This window comes from Trichosurus vulpecula, chromosome 1, assembly GCF_011100635.1.
Source record: "Trichosurus vulpecula isolate mTriVul1 chromosome 1, mTriVul1.pri, whole genome shotgun sequence".
Taxonomy (NCBI): domain Eukaryota; kingdom Metazoa; phylum Chordata; class Mammalia; order Diprotodontia; family Phalangeridae; genus Trichosurus; species Trichosurus vulpecula.
In genome coordinates, this window is record NC_050573.1 from 491,146,172 (window position 1) to 491,169,246 (window position 23,075).

Genomic DNA, 23,075 nt, shown 5'->3' on the forward strand with positions numbered 1-23,075 from the left:
CAGTTAGTGAAAGGGTGTGGGCCTGTCTCTAATCAGGCCTCCCTTTGTTGGCCCCACCTGAACCCTTTTCAATGGGCAGGAAAGATCTTTCACTTACTGATTGGCTTTACATTTAGTTAAGTTTTATCTCCCCTGTAAGGTTCCTTATTGAATGTAATTTTTATTGCATTATACAAAAATGGCATATTTAATATTTCTGCTTTTCTACATTTGTTTGTAAAGCTTTTATGACCTAAAACATGGTCATTTTTTGGTGAAGGTGTCATGCACAGCTGAGAAATAAGTGTGCTCCTCTCTGTTTACACTCAGTATTCTCCAGAGGTCTATCATACTTAACTTTTCTAAAATTCTGTTCATCTCCTTAACTTCTTTTGTGTTTATTTTATGATTTTATTCATCTACTTCTGAGAGGAACAAATTGAGGTCCCACCACTGTTAATTTTACTATTTACTATTTATTTCCTCCTATGATTCATTTAACTTTTCCTTCAATAATTTGGATACTATATCATTTGGTACTTATATGTTCTGTAATGATACTAATTCACTGTCTATGATGCCTTTTAGGAAAATGTACTTTCTCTGATTATCTCTTTTAATTAGGTCTATTTTTAGCAAAAGCTTTGTCTGAGATCATGATTATTACCCTTGCCTTTTTTTTCAGCTAAAGGATAATATATTCTGATCCAGTGCCTTATTTAATTCTATTTTTATCTTTCTGTATTAAGTGGGTTTCTTAAAAACATGTGGTTGGATTCTAGTTTCTAATCCATTTTGCTATCCTCTTCCATCCATGGGTGGATTCATCCCATTCACAATTCAGTTGATTGTAACTGTGTATTTCCCTTCCACCCTCTCTTACATTTCCATTTTCCCCCCCTCTCTTCAAGAGTCTGTTTTGCTTCTGAACACTGCCTCCCTTAATCTACCTCCCCCACTTTCTCTTAGCCCTTTCCCCTTCTACTTCCTTGTTGGGTAAGATGAGTTTTTGTACCCCATTGTGTATGTGTGTGTATATGTGTGTGTGAGAGTGTATGTGCATTCCCGTATTGATCCAGTTTAGATGACAGTAAGGTTCAAGTGTTGCCTGCTTCCTCCCTCCCCATTTCTTCTTCCATTTTAAAAACAATTCCTTGCACAATCCTTTTATGTGAGATAATTTTCCCATTCTTCTTCCTTTCCCTTCCCCCTTCTCCCAGTATATCTTTTTTCCCCACCTTTCCATTTTTCTTTTGAGAATATCCCATCATAATAGATAGAAACCCATGCTCTCAAAGTAGATTCCTTCTAACTGTCCTAATGATGATAAAGTTCTTGGAATTATATGTTTTATCTTCCCATATGGGAATGTAAACTATTTAAACTAATTGAGTCCTTTATGATTTCTCACTAATGTTTACCTTTTTATTTCTTTTGAGTGTTTGAAAATTTGAAAATCAAATTTTTTTATTCAGTTCTAGTGTTGTCATCAGGAATGCTTCGAAGTCCTCTTTTTCATTAAATATCAATTTTCCCCCTGTAGGATTACACTTGGTTTTCCTGGGTCTGTTATTCTGGGTTTCTATCATATTCCAAGCCCTACACTCCTGGTAGTTGCCAAATCTTGTGTGATCCTGATTGGGGCTCCAAGATATTTTAATTAATTATTTCTGGCTGCATGCAATATTTTCTCTTTGACCTGCAAGCTCTGGATTTTGGCTATAATATTCCTAGAAGTTTTCATTTTGTAATTTGTTTTAGGGCATAGCCAGTGGATTCTTTTTATTTTCACTTTCCTTCTGGCTCTAAAATATCAGCATAGTTTTCCTTCATAATTTCTTTAAATCTGATGTCAAGGCTCTTTTTTTGTTTATATTCAGTCACCACCATGGAAGAGAGACATATTATCAAAATTTCATGTCCTAGGTAACAATATCCTGTATATGTACTACATGCTATCCTATGACATATAGTCATTTTGAACTTTTTAAGGCCTACCTGTGACCCAGGAATTTTGGTGGCTATGGATTCAGGAAAATATATACAGGTATATATAGCTGCTTGTGACAAGAGCCAGAATGGGAACCTGCAAGACCTTGTTCAGTAATTAAGCACTACCCAATAATAGAAACCATGGTTACTGTGATTTCATTACCAAGTTCTCCATTTCTCACTAGTATAATACCATCTTTGTGATCATTACAACACATATAAAAATGATTCACTTTCCTTCATTCCAGGGAACTCCAATACCATATTTCATTGCATAATCATCACAGATTTTATGCCAGTTTTTTTTTTGCAAAAAAGTGGAATATGTGAAGCTTTAAAAAATGTTTTTGTGGCAGCATTACTGAAAAATCATTTATTAGTAAACTGTCTTTGGTGCAAGATTAGGATACATGGAATACTTGTGAATGTATGTTAAAATTAGGAAGATGCAAGTCTTACCGTGTCAGTTTTCAAAAATATACTGACAATGCACGTGTGCTGTGAATTCTAGGCTCTTGGCTCACAATGCACAAGAATATGTCTTGTATATCCATGTGGCACTGGTGAATACATTGCTCCTCACGAAACAGAATTATGCCATGCAACAATTACACAATGAAAGGTTATAAACCAATTTTTGGACTGAAAAAACAGGGTAACCCTATTTTTGTACTGAAAAAGAGTACAATGATTAACCAGGGATGACGATTATGTGGCGAAATACATCAATTGCTATTGCTACCCAATTGTACTACCAACATAGGCTTCCTCATAAGGTTATTTTTGACAAGAGACACTGCCTCCGGTGATGGTACTGGGCTCTGTCCTTGACTTTATCCTGTTATCAGTGGCTGTGATGGATCTATAGGAAAATGCTTTTCAAATTTTTTGATGATTTAAAGCTCAAAAAGGTAATGGATACAATAGATGATAGAATCAGGATCCAAAGATATCTCTGTTCTGAGTTCAGTTTAACAATATCATATTAAATAGAGAAAAATGTAAAGCCTTATACATAGTTGTTTTGTTTAAATCAAATATATAAATAGAGACCAGGGAGTATAGAAGGTATAGCTTAGTAGCAATCCATGTGAAAAAGACAATGTTAATATAGGACAACAGTGGAGCATAACTTTCAATAAACATAATGTAATCTTAGGTTGCATTGATAGTGATACAGTATTTAATTTGATAGGAATAATAATTATACTGTAATCTGTGCAGATCATAGCATCTTTGAAGAATTTTGTTCAGCTCTATACTCCATGTTTCAAAAGAGCCTTTGACAAATTCAAATGAGTTCGTAGGTGGGTGACCAGGTTGAATGAAGCCTAACTTAATTCATGTCAAATGAAGAATGGTTTAAGGATATGAGAATGTTTATGAAAGGGGACTGTCTTCTTCTCTGAGTGTATTTTAATGAGAGTAGAAATAGCCAAAATTATTACTTATGATTATGAAGAACAAGAATAAAATCCAGACTAGGTTGATTTCCATTTTTTTTTACATTATTAGTTGAATACAATGGACATATTGTATTTGAATGTTATTACTTCTTTTGACAAAGGCTCCCATGATATTCTTGTTAGCAAGACCAAAAGAGATAAACAGACTGAGTGATAAATGAGTTCATAGGTGGTTAACCAAATCCAGAAACTGTTAATTAATGAATAGATCATTGTTGGTGAAATATCTAGTGGAGTGCTACAGGTCTTGTTTATTGGCCAAATTCTTTTTTTTAAAAAAATCATTGACTTAGATGATAACATAAGTGGAATTTTTCAGTTGACATGAAACTAGAAGGGCCTGGATGATAAAATGAATGACAGAATTGAGATTTTTTAAAAAATGGAACAATTTACTAAAGGTAACAAGAAAAATATAATAGGAATAAGTTCAATAATATAATAATATTTCAATAAAAAGTTCAAAAATATAATAGGAATAAGTTCAATCTACACAAGTTCAATCACTAAAAATTTATTAAGTGACTATTATGTGCTAAGCCCAGTGCTAAGCATTGGGGATACAAAAAGAAGCAAAAGTTAGTCCCTGTCCTTGAGGAGCTCACAATCTAATGGAGGAAACAGCATGCAAACAAGCCAAATATAGCATAAATAAGAAATCATTAACAGAGGGAAGACACTAGAATTGAGGGGTTGGGAAAGGCTCCTGTATAAAATGGAATTTTAGTTGAGACTTAAAGAAAGCCAGAGAAGTCAGTAGGTACAGTTGAAGAGAGAGAGAGAGAGAGAGAGAGAGAGAGAGAGAGTTCTAGGCATGGGGGACAACCAGAGAAAATGCCTAGAGCCAAGAGATGGAGTTTCTTGTTAGTGGAACTGCCAGAAGCCCAGTGTCAGTGTATCAAAGAATATGTGGTGTAAGAAGACTGGAAATGTAGAAGGAGGCTAGGAAAACAGAGCATTTTGTATTTGTATTTGATCCTAAGGGCAATAGGGAACCACCAGAGTTTATTTATTTGGGTGGGGGGATGGTCAGGAGGCAAGGGAAAAATGTGAGTATTATGTGGTTGGACCTATGCTTTGGGAAAATCATTTTAGTGACTGAATGAAGAATGAATTGAATTAGGGAGAGACTTAAAACAGGCAGATCCACTAGCAGGCTATTGCAGTAGTCCAAGTGTGAGGTGATGAGGTCCTGCACCAGAGTGATGGAGGTGTTATAGGACAGAAAGATGTATTGGAGAAATATTGCAAAAGGGAAATTGACAAGCCTTGGCAACAAATTAGATGTGTGAGAAAAGAGATAGTGAAGAGTTGAGGATGATTCCTTGGTTGTAAGCTGGGGGATCTGGAATCGTGTTGTAATAGGGAAGGTAGGAGTAGAGTGGGATTGGGGGAAAGATAAGTTCTGTCTTGGACATGTTTAGTTTAAGATATCTAGCAGGCATTCAGCTTGAGATGTCTGACAGTTGGAGATGCAAGATTCAAGGTCAGCAAAGAGGTTAGAGCAGAATAGGAAGATTTGAATCATCAGCATAAAGATGATAATGAAATCTATAGGAGCTGATGAGATCATCAAGTGAGGTAATACAGAGGAAGAAGAGGTCCAGGACAGGACCGTGAGGGACAACTAGGATTAGGGGGCTGGATCTGGATGTGGATCCAGCAAAGGAGACAGAGAAGGAGCATTCAGATGGGAGGATAAATAGGATAGGATGGTGTCTCCAAAACCTTGAGAAAAGAGTAGCAAGTAGGAGAGGGTGATCAACAGTGTCAAAGCCTACATAGAAGTCAAGAAGAATGAAGACTGAGAAAAGGCCATTGGATTTGGCAACTAAGAGATCATTGGTAACTTTGGAGAAAGTAGTTTCAGTGGTATTATAAGACCAGAAGAGGAAAGTAGAAGCACAAAAGTGTAGGTCACCAAATTGGAAAAAGAAATATATGCCTACTTCTCCATGTAGGGTCTTGCAGGTAATGAACAATAGTGAATTGTCTTGCTTCGCTTCCTGCCATAGGCTACAAAAAGGAAGATTTGGATTCTAATGTCTTTAACCCTAAAAACCTTAAAAGGGTCACCAGAAAGACAACATCTATAAGTGGAATTCAAATAAAGGATTCTAAAAAAAGTATGGGTAAAGTCCTTCTGATTGCATTCAAAGGAGAAAAAAATTAGCATACAGTTAAAAAAAAGATGCTGAAGCTTTTCACATTGTGCAAGACAGCTGGAGAAAGTCTCATACTGTTCTGATGATACAATGAGTGACAGATGAAGAAAAGGCTTTGATAAATAATCTGCTTCAGGCTCATGTTCCCAAATGCATTTTGCCCAAGTTACTTTTATCATTGAAAATAAATTTTATCCTTATGAAAATTCAAAATACGAGGACAGATATACTTCTTTAGAGTCTCAAGGGATTTTTATAGAAACTGGGGAAGAAAAGGAAGATTTGCCTGCTGCAATATCTAAATGTAATTCTATAAGTGACCAAAAAAGTTCATGGTGATGCTATTTGTATTAGAATTGATTCTTAAGGGAATCAATTCTGCATTGATATTGAGAAAAATATAAGCTAGATATTCTTTATTATTTGTATGAGACATTGGTTATTACATAGGGAGTTATTTAAAAAGCAGATTGAAAAAATAAATCATCAAGGATTTTAGAGTTTCTACTCTGCATAGTGACATGGATTAAGAGTGAGACATTATCATGAGGGAATTCAGAGAAAGGTCAGTCTGGTTTCTGATCACTACAGACTTGTTGGCTAGTGGAATTGATATGTGTCAAGTATCTTTGGTTATAAGCTGTGATCTATCATGAAAACTATATTCACAGAATTCACTGAAGTATTCATTTTGGGAAGAAAGTTGTGACTATAAACTTTATAACTGAATAATAATAATTATTATTATTTAATCTCTGAGTTGGTTTTCAATGCTGTTGCTAAATAGATGATTCACAACATTCATTATAATTCTTTGGGAATAAAAAATCTTGTCTCAATGCTCATAATGAATCAGAAATACAGATTTTAAATAGTAAAATGACTTTAGTCATGAGCTCCTTTTGGGGAAAAAGTTTTTGGTGCTTTTCCCCTTAGAGTTAGACTGTGAGGGTTGTGTGTAAAAGATATAGGGTCAGAAAAATAGCAGAAATTTATTTTCCGTGGAAGTGGTTATATTAGACATTCTCTATCATTTAATGATGTACTTGTTGAATAAAGATATATGTTACATGAAATGAGCCAATTACGTTAAATTAGTAGAGCTAGCTTTTACTGTGTTAGTCAGTAGACTGAATAGGAAAGGCTTTTCAAATGGACAATTTTTTAAAGGAAGCATTTATAAGCATTTTGTTTTGTATTGTACTACCCGAGTGCCAAGTTTGAATTCAACCCTGTGTCTAAGTCACATCAAGACATCATATATATGAGAGGAATTAATCCAATAAATTGCAATATTACACTGCCTTGATTAAATTTGAATGTTCAACAAATTACTTGTGTATTCAAAAAAAAATGTAATTCTAAAGCAGATGGTAGCAGCTGACAGAATGAAAAAGACTTGGCTTTTCTGACAACTCCTACATCCAAAGCCTCAAAGAAAAGTATGAATTGGCCACAGGCCATGGAAGAGCTCAAAAAGGATTTTAAAAATCAAGTAAGAGAGGTAGAGGAGAAATTGAGAAGAAAAGTGAGTGATGCAAGAAAATCTGAAAAAAGAGTCAATGGCTTGGTAAAGGAGGCACAAAAAATACTGAAGAAAACAATACCTTAAAAAACAGAATAAGTTAAATGGTAAAAGAGGCACAAAAAAATGCAATGAAGAGAAGAATGCCTTGAAAAGCAGAATTGGCCAAATGGGAAAAAGATATGCAAAAATTCATTGAAGCGAAGAACTCCTCAAAAAGCAGGATTGGCCAAATGGAAAAGGAGGTACAAAAGCTCACTGAAGAAAAGAATTCATTAAAAATTAGAATTGGGCAGATGGAAGCTAATGACTTTGTGAGACATCAAGAAACAATAAAACAAAATCAAAAGATTAAAAATAGAAGAAAATGTGAAATATCTCACTGGAAAAACAATTAAGAGATCCCAAAATGAAAACTCCCAGGAATATTACAGCCCAATTTCTGTGCTCCCAGGTCAAGGAAAAAATATTGCAAGCAGCTAGAAAGAAACAATTCAAGTATCCTGGAGCCACAGTCAGGATAATACAGTGTCTACATTAAAGGATTAGAGGGCTTGGAATATGATGTTCTAGAGAGGATAAGAGCCAACCAAGAATCACCTACCCAGTGAAACTGAGTATAATCTTTCAGGGGAAAAAATGTGTATTCAGTGAAATAGAGGACTTTCAAGCATTTCTGATGAAAAGACCAGAGGTGAATAAAAAATCTGACTTTTAAATATAAGACTCAAAAGAAGCATAAAAACATAAACAGGAAAGAGAAATCCTAAGGGATTCAATAAGGTTAAACTGTTTACATTCCTATATGGGAAAATAATATTTGTAACTCCTAAAAGCTTCCTTATTAAGGCAATTAGAAGGAATATACCTAGAAAGTGCAGGTGTAAGGTGAATATGATGGGATGATTATCATTAAAAAGTTTTTAAATTTAGGGGTCAGAAAGAAGAATGCACTGGGAGAAGGGGAAAGGGAAAGAGAATAGGGTAAATTCTCTGACATAAAAGAAGCCTGAAAGCGATTTTTTCAGTGAAGCAGAAGATGGCGGAAGGGAGGGGAGGATATGAACTTCACTCTCACCAGAACTGGCTCAAAGAGGGGTAACATACAGGCTCAGTTGGGTGTAGAAATCTATGTTTTGCAATATAGGAAAGTAGGAGCAAAAGGGGATAGGAAAGGGGGCTGATGGAAGGGAGGGCAGATTGAGGGAGATAAAAGTTAGAAACAAAACACACTTGAGAATGGACAGGGTGAAAGAGGAGAGAGAGAGAGAGAGAGAGAGAGAGAGAGAGAGAGAGAGAGAGAGAGAGAGAGAGGATAGGCGAGCTGGTAATCATTACTGTGAAAAAAATCTGCAGCAAGTTTCTTGGATAAAGACTTCATTTCTCAAATATATAGAAAAATGAATCAAATTTATAGAAATAAGAGCCATTTCTCAATTGATGAATGGTTAAAGGATATGAACAGGCAGTTTTCAGACAAAGTAATCAAAGCTATCTGTAGCCATATGAAAAAAATGCTCTAAATCACTTGATAAGAGAAATAGAAATTAACAGCTCTGAGCTACCACCACACACCTATCAGATTGGCTAATATGACAAAAAAGATGACAAATGTTGGAGGGGATGGGGAAAATTAAAACATTAATGCTCTGTTGGTGAAGTTGTAAACATTCTGGAGAGTAATTTGGATCTATGCCCAAAGGGCCATAAAACTCAGGGTAGTATTTGACCCAGCCATACCACTACTAGATCTATATCTGAAAGAGATAAAAAACAAAAGGAAAAGGACTTATATTTACAAAAATATTTGTAACAGCTCTTTTTTGGTGGCAAAAAAATTGGAAATTGAGGAAATGTCCATCAATTGGGGAATGGCTGAACAAGTTGTTATATGTGATTGTGATAGAATACTATTGTGCTATAAGCAATGATGAGCAGGAGGCTCTCAGAAAAACCTCAAAAAAATTTACATGAACTGATGCAAAGTGAAGTGAGCAGAACCAGGAGAACATTGTACACAGTGACAGCAATACTGTATGATGATCCACTGTGAATAACTTAGCTATTCTCAGCAACAATGATTCAAGATAATTCTGGAGGACTTGTGATGAAAATTACTGTCCATCTCCAGAGAAAGAACTGGTGGAGCCTGAATGCAGATCAAAGATACTTTTTCTGTACTTTGTTTATTTTTGGGGCGTTTTTGTCTGTTTTCTTCTTCAGCATGGTTTACATGGAAATGTGTTTTACATGTATAACCTATCCCAAATTGCTTGCCTTCTCAATGTTGTTGTTGTTTGTCCTCCATTCTCAAAGAGGACCATGACATCAGGAAAGAAATGCAAGTGAATTCGATTTAAGTGTGAAGGAGGGCTGTATAAAGACACCAGCCTCACTCTCTTCTCCAGAGTCATGTTGGTCCAGTGACAAGATATAAATCAGGATAACTGGAAATGCCCCCCTCCTTCTCAACTGGGGGGTTTAGGAGAGGAAGGGAGAGAATTTGGAACTCACATGTAATTGGGAAAAAATAAAATTTTAAAATAAGATTTAAACAAGGAAACATATATAAAATGTTTTGCAAACCTTAAACCACTGTATAAAACGCTATTATACAATTATACAAATTTTATTAATAGCTGTGCTCCCCATTTCATTTATAACCAAATGTGCCAGAAAATGTTTTTAACACTTTTAAAAATTGTGACCCATAAATAAATCTAAAAGGCAAATTGAAACAAGATCATGTCTGACAGCATATGCTTTCTTCACCATGTATTTACCAAGAGAGGCAGTAGTAATAATAGTAATAGCAACAACAACATTAACAATGGCTAACACTAGTACAGCACTTTGTTTGCTAAGCATTTTACATACATTGTCTCATTTCATCTTCACAATTGTATAAGGTAAGTGCTTTCATTATATTAATTTTAAAGATGAAGAAACTAAGACCAACAGACATTAAGTGTCTTGTCAAGGGTCACACAGCTATTAACTGCCTGAGGTGGATTTGAACTCAGATCTTCTTGACTCCAAATCCAACTCTCTATCTAATATAGACTGAAGTGGTCTGCAATTAATCTAATTTCTAGTGCCACTGCTATTTTTATGTTATTGTCAATTTTCTTTGTCTCATAGGTTGAAAAATAACAGTAATGTAATGAAAAAATACTAAATTATCATTCAGAAGAGTAAGGCATAACTGGTAGACAAACAGTGTGCATCACTGGCATCCCTATAATGTCTGGGAATGCACTGTATTGGGGAGGATCCCCTGTGATGATATAGGAGGAGGCATGGAGGCATGGATGTATTGAGACCTGCATGTTGGAAGAAATGCCTAAAATCAATGAGATCACAGATACTTTGGAGTTTTGTAATCTTTGTATGTTCTGTTCTCTTTTTTCTGTTTAATCAGTTGCTATAGATCATCCCAAATTTATCTGAATTCTTCAGTCTTTGCTACATATGGTATAATAATATTCCATTATACCTACAACAATTTGTTTGGCCATTCCACAATCTACAAATATGCACTTTGTTTTCAGTTTCTAGCTACCATAAAAAGTGCTATAAATTTTTTAGTTTCCCTTGTCTTTGACTTCTTTTTCTGCATATACCCAGTAGTGGAATTTGGGGGACAAAGAATATAAAGATTTAAGTCAATTTTCAAACATAGTTCCAGATCATTTTTCAAAATAGCAAGACTAACTAGAAGTGTATTAATATATTTGTCTCTACATAACCTCTTGATATACCTTAAATAATTGATTTTCTATTTTTATCATCTTTTCCAGTGTTCTGGATGTGATGAAATTTCAGGATTGTTTTAATTTCTGTTTCTTTCATTATTAGTGATTTGGGGTATTTTTCATATGGTTGTTGATCATTTATATTTCTTCTGAAAATCATTCACATCATTTTACCAAAGGTCTGTTGGTGATGGTCTTATGTATTAGTATCGTCCCTATATCTTGAATATCAGATTTTGTGCGAAGATTTCTCCAGATTGACTATTTTTCCTTATCCCTAGTTCCATCTGTTTGTCCTTCTAAGCACCAACACTTACCATAATGTCTTTGCTCTAAAACAGTATGTGTTCATTAACAGTGGCATATATTTGTATGAATTCAGATGCTTCAATATTTCAAAGACCTCTGTTTCCTCCACTAATCCATATCATGACTCCTCTATAAATCAGATCACTGTGGATGTTTGTATGACTGAAAAATACATTGTCCTATAGCCATCTTGGTGATGAACTTCTCCAAACTTAGCTAGGATGGATTTCAAAATGATAGATGTAAGTGTCATCATTTGGACCTACATTTCAGTCATTTGCAGCTTAGTAGATGCACTCTATTGGTATCACGCTTAAAAACCTAGAGTACTCTTAAAACCCCAATGAGACATTGGAATAGACCTGGAGAGCAATTAATATATTTATTTTGTGCACAGTAATGGCCAACCAAACATGGAAAATAAAGATGTCAATCATTTCTTATTTCTAATTTTTGTGTGTGTTACGAAGCACTATGTCGTTTCAAAACCTTAAGTTCATTTCCAAAAGAGTAAGGCTTTGTGTATTGAGCTAAATACGTCTTTTTAATGTTTTGAACTTGGAAATAGCTTTTCTCAGAACTTATAATTAACATTTTAGGAAGTAATACCAACTCCTTAGTTTTGTGTTGGACTCTATAAGAAATCTAAGAGCTTTGTATCTTTTTACAGAAATGTGCACCCATTTTACTTAAGATAAATTAGAGTAGGTACAGAGGAACATAAACCTTTGCTGATAAAATGTATATGTATACACCACCTTATTTTGTTATTTATTTTATTATTTAAATGATCAAGTCAAAAAACAATATTTACAAAAATAATTTTACTAAGAAACTTAAACTAATCATTGCTTTTCTTTTTATTTATTCAGGTATCATTTGTAAAATAATTACTATCCTGTTCAATACTTTTGCATTAATGTTATACAAACCTCCTTCATCAGACACAAGTGGATCATTGCATTCAACCAATCAAAAAGAAGGTGATCAAGGAATGAATCTTGAAACCAAAACTTTAAAAAAAAACCCCGAAGAAAATATTTCATAGCTGAAATATTGATGAGTTATAGCTGCATGGTAGAGCTGCAATTTTGGGAAATTATATAAAAACTTACTTTATAATTTTTGTATAATTTTTTCATATATTTATCAATTATATTTTATGTACATGCAGATTTTGATTTTGGGTTCAAATGTAATAAAGTAGAGTGTGTGCCCCTTGATGACCCCCCAAAACTATGAGCAGTTCCAAAAGATAAACATACACATGTGCATTATGGTGAGTAAAAGAGAAACATACTCCTTTCAGGGTAAAGGAAGAAAAACTTTTTGAGCTAAAGAGGGGAGGCAAAGACAACCAATCAATAATTAACAATTCTGAGTACAAAGAACTATTAAAGTACCATCAAAAAGTTATTCCATTGTGCAAAATTTATGTTTGCTTATCTTAATAACTGTTCTATCTCTAATCCAATTGTGCATCCTTAGAATTTACATCACATTTTTCCCCAAAAAAGATTACCTTTAAAATAACACATGAATTTAACATATTATGCAATTTCTAATTAAAATAGCTTCTGTGTATGATTTCATATTTTTTCTCCTTTTGCTCTGTATGGCCTACTTTCAGAGGCTTTCTGTGCATGGTTGGTTTATTTCAACTTTGTTTTATCCTTTTAGTCATGGAATACGAAAAAAAACCTAGATACTTTTACCTTGACTTGAAGGTGTTTTTTTTTTTAATAGTTGATATCCCTGATTTGTAATTCTTATTTTAGCACTGTCTTTTTAAAAAATTAATCAACAAATCATACTTAAAGCCTCATGAATGAAGTACACCATTTCAGTGGATGAAAAATGTCTACACATTTTCCAAATGTGAAAAGATTTCTTAATCTAAACATTGTTACCGAAAAAGTGTTTTAAAACAATTTATGTGAGAAATAAAATAGTTTATTCAATAGGGCACACAAATTAAAATCAAATTTGGATCACCCCAGTTTTTCATTCTTTAGAAATAACATCAATATTCTATAACCTAAAAAGTCCTCCATGGTTCAATGAGGGAAACATGAAATCTTTCTGCTGGTGAACTGCTACAGAATCCTTATGTATAGCCTATTCAAGGTTATGACTAAGGTGAAGTGAGTATGGAGTTGGTGGTATACAAGTAAAATGCTTCCTTTAGCTTAGATCTTCTTGACTTGAACCAGGCTATGTCCAGAACAAACTGAAAAGCAGAGAATCTTGCTTCTTCCAAAGTTCTATATGATTCTTTTAGAAAATCTTCAAAAATTCAGATGGTTAACAATTGTATGGAATTTTTTATTACTGTGAAATACGAGAAAATAATACAATTCTGGATCTATTTAGAAAAATGTTCATTACAAAGAACACATGTATTTTCAGATTTGAGTGACCAAGGTTATGTAATAAAATATATTGATTTGGAATTTTTAACTTTTCCAAAGACTGTAAAAGTTTGGCCTTGATCAATTTGAAATAAAATAAATGTTTAAAATTGGTACTGACTTTTTTTGTCCTGATATCTGACTTTATTGTTTTAAGGAATTCCTAGTGAGGAAATTCTCCCTGGCCAGTCTGTACCAGCAAATGCTCTTCAACTTAGAGTCTCAGAAAGAGTTCGACTTGCCCAGGATCACAGGGCTAACAGTCGAGTGCTTGAATATAATTTTAGAAATAAAAATACATTTCAAAAATGTATTTATTCTAATAGGATTCTTTATTTGAAAGTTGGTTTAATTTTTAAGGATATTTTATATCTGAGATGGTACTTAATCATTATCTTTTCCATCCCTTCTTCCAAACACTAGATCCAGCAGATATACTGGATCACTGGAGTACACCATAGATCACAGGATCATAGATATAGAGATGGAAAATACATTAGAAGTTATCAAGCCTAACATTCTCATTTTGCAGTGGGGGATACTGAGCCCCAACAAAAAAAGGGATTTTGCCCAAGTTTACACAGGTAGTATTTGGAAGAAGTGGGATTTAAATCCATATCTTCTAATTCCAGAGGATCTCCCTGCTGTACCCTACCATATTTTTGTAATCATGGACTATCAAACATATCTTTGCAATACTAACACAGGAATTTCACAAATAAGTGAGGACAGACTGAAAATTGAGGCCAGTAATAAATCAATAATGGAATTTCTTATAAGCAGCAGAAGCAAAATATGTTTTCCCAGAAGAAAACACTTATAAACTCTTATACTCACTTCAGTCTGTAGAAAGATTGTGCCCTTTGTGGCCTCTATGATACTAAAATTTCAGTTTTAAGTCCAATCCAAATTTTCGGGTTCCCAGCATGTGTAAAGTCCTCTGCACAGGATGCATCCATTTTAAAGTAGCTAAGGAATCACCATGCTCTTGCGTGCAGCTTATCCCAGTGCCAGGGTTGACGCTAAGACTTGCCTTGTACCACCCCTTAGTGTTTGTTCCTGGCCCACCAGCTAGGGCATCCCTCTCCCTGGGAGATCCCAGGTGGGAGAGAGGGAAAAGACGTTATCAAACTTCTTGCCCTAAGATGCCTCTGCTAACGGTTGTTGGTCAGTTGTTTTTCAGTTATATCTGACTCTTTGTGACCCCATTTGGGCTTTTCTTAGTAAAGATACTGGAGTGAGCTGCCATCTCCAGCTCAATTTACAGATGAGGAAACTGAGTTGAGTATGTACGTTATTCCCTCCTCAAGTCAAATCCAAATGAGAGCAAGATTGACTCATTCCCCCTCACCTGCCCTCTCTTCCCTTCCAATGAACTGCTTTTTCTTGCCACTTTTATGTGAGATAATTTACCCCATTCTATCTCTCCCTTTCTCCTTCTCTCAATATATTCGTCTCTCATCCCTCAATTTGATTTTATTGTTTTAGATTTCATCCCTTCATATTCAACTCACCCTGTACCCTCTGTCTATATATCTATACACACACACACACACACACACACACACACACACACATATATGTGTATATATATATATATATATATATATATATATATATATATGTATATTCCCTTCAGCTACTCTAATACTGAGGTCTCATAAATCATATGCATCATCTTATCATCTTTGCATGTAGGAATGTAAACAAAACAGTTCAACTTCAGTAAGTCCCTTATGATTTCTCTTTGTTGTTTACCTTTTTGTGCCTCTCTTGATGCTTGTGTTTAGTCAAATTTTCTATTCAGCTCTGGTCTTTTCACTGAGAAAGCTTGAAAGTCCTCTATTTTATTGAAAGCCCATATTTTGCCTTGGAGCATTATACTTATTTTTGCTGGGTAGATGATTCTTGGTTTTAATCCTAGCTCCATTGACCTCCAGAATATCATACTCCAAGCCCTTTGATCCCTTAATGTAGAAGCTGCAAGATCTTCTGTTATCCTGATTGTGTTTCCACAATACTCAAATTGCTTCTTTCTGGCTGCTTGCAGTATTTTCTCCTTGATCTGGGAGCTCTGGAATTTGGCAACAGTATTCCTAGGAGTTTTCTTTTTGGGATCTTTTTCAAGAGGCAATCAGTGGATTCTTTTAATTTCTATTTTACCCTCTGGCTCTAGAATATCAGGGCAGTTCTCCTTCATAATTTCTTGAAAGATGATATCTAGGCTTTTTTTTTTTGATCATGGCTTTCAGGTAGTCCAATAATTTTTAAATTATCTCTCCCGTATCTATTCTCCAGGTCAGTGGTTTTTCCAATGAGATATTTGACATTGTCTTCCATTTTTTCATTCCTTTGTTTCTGTTTTATAATATCTTGATTTCTCGTAGACACAAACTTCCACTTGCTCCAATCTAATTTTTAAGGTAGTATTTTCTTCAATGGTCTTTTGGACCTCCTTTTCCATTTGGCTGATTCTGCCTTTCAAGGCATTCTTCTCCTCATTGGCTTTTTGGAGCTCTTTTGCCATTTGAGTTAGTCTATTTTTTGAAGTGTTGTTTTCTTCAATATTTTTTTCAGTATTTTTTTGGGTCTCCTTTAGCAAGTCATTGACTTGTTTTTCATGGTTTTCTCACATCCTTCTCATTTCTCTTCCCAATTTTTCCTCTACTTCTCTAACTTGCTTTTCCAAATCCTTTTTGAGCTCTTCCATGGCCTGAGACCAGTTCATGTTTTTCTTGGAGGCTTTTGGTGTAGGCTCTTGCACTTTGTTGACTTCTTTAGGCTGTATGTTCTGGTCTTCTTTGTCACCAAAGAAAGATTCCAAAGTCTGGGACTGAATTTGAGTGCATTTTTGCTGCCTGGCCATGTTCCCAGCCAACTTACTTGACCCTTGAGTTTTTCATCAGGTTATGACTGCTTGTAGAGCAAAGAGTACTTTGTTCAAAGCTTGAGGGGATGCACTGTTGATTTCAGAGCTATTTCTATACAGCCAGCTCTGCCACACCAAGCACTCCTCCTTCCTCAAGAACCACTAACCCGGATCTGACGCAAATCTTAAGCAAGCTCTGCACTCTTGCTCTGATCTGCCACTTAATTCCTCCCACCACGTGGGCCTGGGGCCAGAAGTAACTGCAGCTGTAGTTCTGCAGCTGCACCTCCCCTGCTGCCCCTGGGGCAGTGGCCGAACAGCAAACTCTGTCCCCCGCAGCTTTTCCCACTAACCTTCTCTGTTGTCTTTGGTGTTTGTGGGTTAAGAAGTCTGGTAACTGCCACAGCTCACTGATTCAGGGCGTTAGGGCCTGTTCCTGCCTGCTGCTGGTCTGGTTGGTCCTGCCGCCGCCCACGCTGAGCTCCACTCCCCTCTGCTCCATGTGCGATAGATCTCATCCAGCAAACATCCAGGATGTCCTGAGCTAGATCCCTGCTTCCCTCTGCTATTTTGTGGGTTCTGCAGTTCTAGAATTTTTTTCAGAGCCATTTTTTATAGTTTTTCGGAGGGACGTGGTGGGGAGCTCACACAAGTCCCTGCTTTTCAGCTGCCATCTTGCCTCTGCCCCAAGAAGTCCCTGGCCAACTACATTCTAACCAGCCCATGATAGATACTACACTTCATTCCTGGCCAAGAGCCTCTCATTCTATATTTTAAAGTCCAGTCCAGAAATCTAAATCCTGATTCAGACATCTCATCCAAACATTCACTTCCCAGAGCTGTCTTTTCCTTATCCTTTTAATGGGAATCAGTAATAACAGAACCTTTGTTACTCTTTCACTTTATTGCCCAAGGCTTCATCATCTCTGAAAATGTTTTCTAGGTTCCTTCTGGCAGCATCATTTGTGCTCACGTATATCATTAGATGTGAGTCATCTGTCTTATCAACTCTCAGAAGTTTATCATGTCAACATGGCCCAAGAAGACAGCACAACTCTGTTGTTATCAGATCAACAAATAAGCTGACTCAGTACCCTTTAGCAGGAGGTCATAAACCACAACTATTCCTTTCTGCTAACCCTCACTGGATGGTTTTTCAAGTATTTCAACATACAAATAAGAGGGAAGTGACTGTGTAAGAAACAGTGAACCTCTCTACATGCTTAATATTTATATTCTCATGTAAACAAATACATGCAAATATGTTTATATTAAATATATAAAATGCATTTAAATAATTAGATGTTACATAAATATATATTACTTATTATACACATTTAAATGTGTGCATGTATGTAAATATATATTATATAGAGGCAGCTAGTTTGGTGCAGTGGATACAACACCAAGCCTGGAGTCAGGAAGAACTGAGTTCATGTCTGGCCTCAGACACTTACTAGCTGTATGACCCTGGGCAAGTCACTTAAACCTATTTGCTTCAGCTTCCTCATCTATGAAATGAGTTAGAGAAGGAAATTGCAATCTACTCTAGTATCTTTGCCAAGAAAACCCCAAATGGGGTTATGAAGACTCAGACACAAAATGACTGATCAACAACAACATAATGTGTGTATATACATATAGTTTAACAAGGTAGTAACAAAAGTATGTCTTTGTGTCCTCCCCCCTTCTATGTTTTTATTTATTTTGTTCATTTAAAACACTATTTTATTGATATTCCATTTTATTGAAGCTCTTTTGTTGCTACTCTCTAATCCATTTCTTGATTAGTGCCCCCAAATAATAAATGTAGTAAACATGTATAGGAAAAAAAAAGCAAATCAAGACACTGACTATGTATGAGAAAGAATGTCTGAGTCTCTACCTATAGTCTGTCACATATCCGAAGAGGTAGGAGATATGCTTTGTCAATTTTCTATAGTCATGATTGATCACTGCTTCGGAGTTCATTTGTATTTCTCTTATTAGTGACTCTGGAAATTCTGTACTTATTTTGAATGGGATTTATTTTTCTAGAGCTTCCTGATGACTTTTATTAGTAAGGTACAAGAAGGCTGATGATTTCTGTGGGATTATTTTGCATCCTGAAAATTTACTGAAACTATTCATTGTTTCAATTAATTTGAGTTGAATCTTTAGGATTACCTAAGTAAACCATCATGTCAAGACATCTCCACCCATTCTGGGTTTGGTCACCAGCATTCTTGTGGTTAAGCGAATGAACTTTATAACTAGGTCTGTATCACAAACAGATAAAAAAAAAAAAAGGAAAAGGACCAATATACACAAAAATATTTAGAGCAGCTTTTTTGAAAGAATAGGAAATTGAGGGGATGCCCATAAATTGGGGAATGGCTGAACAAGTTGTGGAATATGATTGTGATAGAATACCATTGTGTTATAAGAAATGATGAGGAAGATGATTTCAGAAAAATCTTGAAAGACTTACATGAACTGATGCAAAGGAAAATGAGCAGAATCAGGAGACCATTGTACATAGTAACATCAATATTGTATGATGGTCAACTGTGAAATTGGGATACAGACTTGAAAGTGTTGGGCCAAATGGCATACCTAGTTTTACAGCCTTTTTGGCATAGTTCCAAATTGCTCTCCAGAATGGTTAGGTCAGTTCACAATTCCACTGACAGTGCGTTAGTGTATCATTTTCCCCCACATCTGCTCCAACATTTATCATTTTCCTCTTCTGTCATATTAGCCAATCTGATCGGTGTGGGGAGGTACCTCAGAATCGTTTTAACTGGCATTTCACTCACTAATCAGTAATGATTTAAAGTATGCTTATATGACTATACATAGCTTTGATTTCTTCATCTCAAAATTGCCTGTTCATACCCTTTGACCATTTATCAAATGGGGAATGACTTCTTATAAATTTCACTCAGTTTTCTACATATTTGAAAAATGAGACCTTTATCAGAGACACTTGTTGAAAAAATTGTTTCCCAGCTTTCTGCTTTCATTCTAATTTGGGTTGCATTGGTTTTGTTTGTGCAAAACCTTTTTAATTTAATATAATTAAAACTATACGTTTTACATCTCATAACAGTCTCTGTCTCTTGTTTGGTCCTAAACTCTTCCCATCTCCATAGATCTCAGAGGTGAACTATTCCTTGCTCTCCTAATTTATGGTATCACCCTTTATGTCTAAACTATGTACCCATTTTGGCCTTCTCTTGGAATACTGTGCAAAATGTTGGTCTATAGACCTGGTTTCTGACATTCTGTTTTCCAGTTTTCCCAGCAGTTTTTGTCAAATAGTGAGTTCTTGTCCCCAAAGCTTGGATCTTGGGGTTTATCAAATACCAAATTGCTATGGTCAATTACTACTGTGTATTGTGTACCTCTTTATTCCACTGATCCTTCACTCTATTTCTTAACCAGAACCAGATTTTTTTAAAAAATAATTTCTACCTTGTAATATAGTTTGAAACCTGGAACTCCAAAGCCATCTTCCTTAACATTTTTTAATGATTCCCTTAATATTCTTTAACTTTTGTTCTTCCAGATGAATTTTGTTAATTTTTTCTAGCTCAGTAAAATAATTTTTGGTAGTTGTATTGGCTTGGAATTGAATAAATACATTTAGGTAGAATTGTCATTTTTATTATATTGTCTCAGCTTACCCATGAGCAATTGATATTTTTCCCATTGTTTATACCTGGCTTTGTGTGAAAAGTGTTTTGGAATTGTGTTCATATAGTTCCTGGGTTTGTCTTGGCAGATAGACTCCCAAGTATCTTATATTGTCAAGTTATTTTCAATGGAATTTCTCTCTCTCTTGCTGCTGGACTTTGTCGGTAACATATAAAAATGCTGATTTATGTGCTTTTCTTTTATGTCCTGCTGCTTTGCTAAAGTTGTTATTTCAACTAGTTTTTTTAGTTGATTTCTCTATATATACCATCACCTGCAAACAGTGTTAGTCTTGTTTCCTCACTGTTTTTATCATAATTAGACTACCTGAAAGCCATGATCAAAAAAGAGCCTGGACATCACATGTAAAGTAAATATTCCAGGAGGAAAAGGAGCTAGGATTACAAACAAAAATCACCTTCCCAGCAAAGTTAAACATCATCCCTTGGGGGAAAATGGATATTCAATGAAATAGAGGACTTTTAGGCATTCCTGATGAAAAGACCACAGCTGAATAGAAATATGCCCTAATATTGAGAAAGTTCTTGGAATTAGCTCCACATAGGAAAGTAAAGAGTTTAATTCCATTGAGTTTCTTATGATTTCTATTTCATATTTACCTTTTTATGCTTCTCTGAGTCTTTTTGAAAGTCAGATTTTCTATTTAGCTCTGGTCTTTTCATCAGAAATGCTTCAAAGTTCTTTATTTCATTAAATATCCCTTTTTTCCTTTGAAGAATTATATTCAGTTTTGCTGAGTAGGTTATTCTTGGTTGTAATCCCAGCTCTTTTCCTTCCAGAATATCATATTCCAAGCCTTTTGCTCCTTTAATGTAGAAGCTGCTAAATCTTGTGTGATCCTGACTATGGCTCCACAGTATTTGAATGGTTTCTTTCTGGCTGCTTGAAGAATGTTCTTTTTGACCTGAGAGATCTGGAATTTAGCTATACTATGCCCAAAAATTTTCACTTTGGGATCTCTTTCAGGTGATCAGAGGATTCTTTCAATTTCTATGTACCCTCTGGTTCTAGGATATCAGGGCAGTTTTCCTTGTAATTTCTGGAACTATGATTTATAGGCTCTTTCTTTGATCATAGCCTTCAGGTTACCCAATAATTCTTAAATTATCTCTTTTCGATCTATTTCTCAGGTCAGTCTTCTTTTTTTTTCATGCTTTTGACTTTGTTTTATTGTTTCTTGAGATTTTGGGGAGTTCTTAGCTTCCATTTGCCTAATTCTAATTTATAAGGAAATTTTTTTTTTCAGTAAGCATTAGTACCTCATTTTCCATTTGGCCAGTTCTACTTTTTAAGTTCTTTTCTTCAATGAATTTTTGTACATCTTTTTCCATTTTGGCCAATTTTATTTTTCAAGGTCTTATTTTCTTGAATATTTTTGTACCTTTTACCAAGCTGTTGTCTTTTCATAATTTCCTTCCTTTGCTTTTAAATTTTTATGTAATTTTTCCTTTCTCACTCTTGAGTTTGAAAATCTTTTTTCAGCTCTCCTTTAGCTTTTTGTTAGGTTTGTGTCCAATTCACATTTTTCTTTGAGGCTTTGCTTGTAGTTGTTTTGATTTTACTGTTTTCTGAGTTTGTGTCTTCCTTTTTCCTGTGACCATGGTTAACTTTTTAAGGTTGAGTTCTTTTTTTGTTCTTGTTGTTTGCTCATTTTTTCCTTCCTGGTTTTTTTGGTTTTGTTTTGTTTTTAGTTTTCAACATTCACTTTCATAAGATTCTGAGTTTCAAATTTTCCCCTGCTCCTTCTATTCTCCCCTCCCCAACACAGCATGCAATCTGATATAGGCTCTACTTATGCAATCATATTAAACATATTTTCACATTAGTCATGCTGTAAAGAATTAAAACTAATGGGAGGAACCATAAGAAAGAAGAAACAAAACAAAAGGAGAGCAAATAGTATGCTTCCATCCACATTGACATTCCAAAGGTCTTTCTCTGGACGTGGACAGCATTTTCCATTGTCTTTTGGAGTTGTCTTAGATCCTTGCATTGCTGAGAAGAGCCAAGTCTATCAAAGTCAGTCATCGCACAACATGGTTATTATTGTGTACAATGTTCTGCTGGTTCTGCTCATTTCACTCAGCATCAGTTTATATAAGTCTTTTTAGATTTTCCTGAAGTCCTCTTGCTCATTTCTTAGAGCGTGATAGTATTCTATTACATTTATATAATCATAACTTGTTCAGCCATTCCCCAATTGATGGACATCCCCTTAATTTCCAGTTCTTTGCCACCACAAAAACAGCTGCTATAAATATTTTTTGTACACGTGGGTACTTTTCCTATTTTTATGATCTCTTTGGGAAACAACCCTAGAAGTGGTATTACTAGGTCAAAGTTTTATAGCTTTATAGCCCTTTGGGCATAATTCTAAATTGCTCTCCAGAATGGTTAGATCAGTTCACAACTCCACCAATAATGTATTAGTGTTCCAATTTTCCCACAACTTCTCCAGCAGTTACCATTTTCATTTTGTCATGTTAGCCAATCTGACTGGAGTAACATGATACCTCTGAGTTCCTTTGATTTGCATTTCTTTAGTCAATAGTGATTCAGAGCATTTTTTCATATGACTACAGATAGCTTAAATTTCTTTATCTAAAAACCACCTTTTCACATCCTTTGATCACTTATCAATTGAGCGATGACTTGTATTCTTGTAGATTTGACTCAGTTCTCTATATATTTTAGAAATAATGCCTTTTATCAGAGACACTCACTGTAAAAATTGTTTCCCAGCTTTCTGCTTTCCTTCTAATCTTGGTTGCATTGGCTTTGTGTAAAAACTTTTCAATTTAACGTGATCAAAATTATCCATTTTGTTTTTCATAACGTTCTCGTTTGGTCATAAATTCTGTTCTCCATAAATCTGACAGGTAAACTATCTCTTACTCTCCCAGTT

General features: G+C 35.0%; 1 protein-coding gene across 1 annotated transcript in view; it reads left to right on the forward strand.

Annotated features, from left to right (window-relative positions):
• LOC118840419 (solute carrier organic anion transporter family member 4C1-like) overlaps positions 1-12,239 on the forward strand; it is a 120,249-nt gene extending 108,010 nt beyond the window's left edge. Inside the window, exon 13 of the mRNA XM_036747920.1 lies at positions 12,064-12,239. Within this exon, the coding sequence (XP_036603815.1) occupies positions 12,064-12,239 (176 nt within the window). The remainder of the gene's footprint in view (positions 1-12,063) is intronic.
• The last annotated feature ends 10,836 nt before the right edge of the window (positions 12,240-23,075 follow it).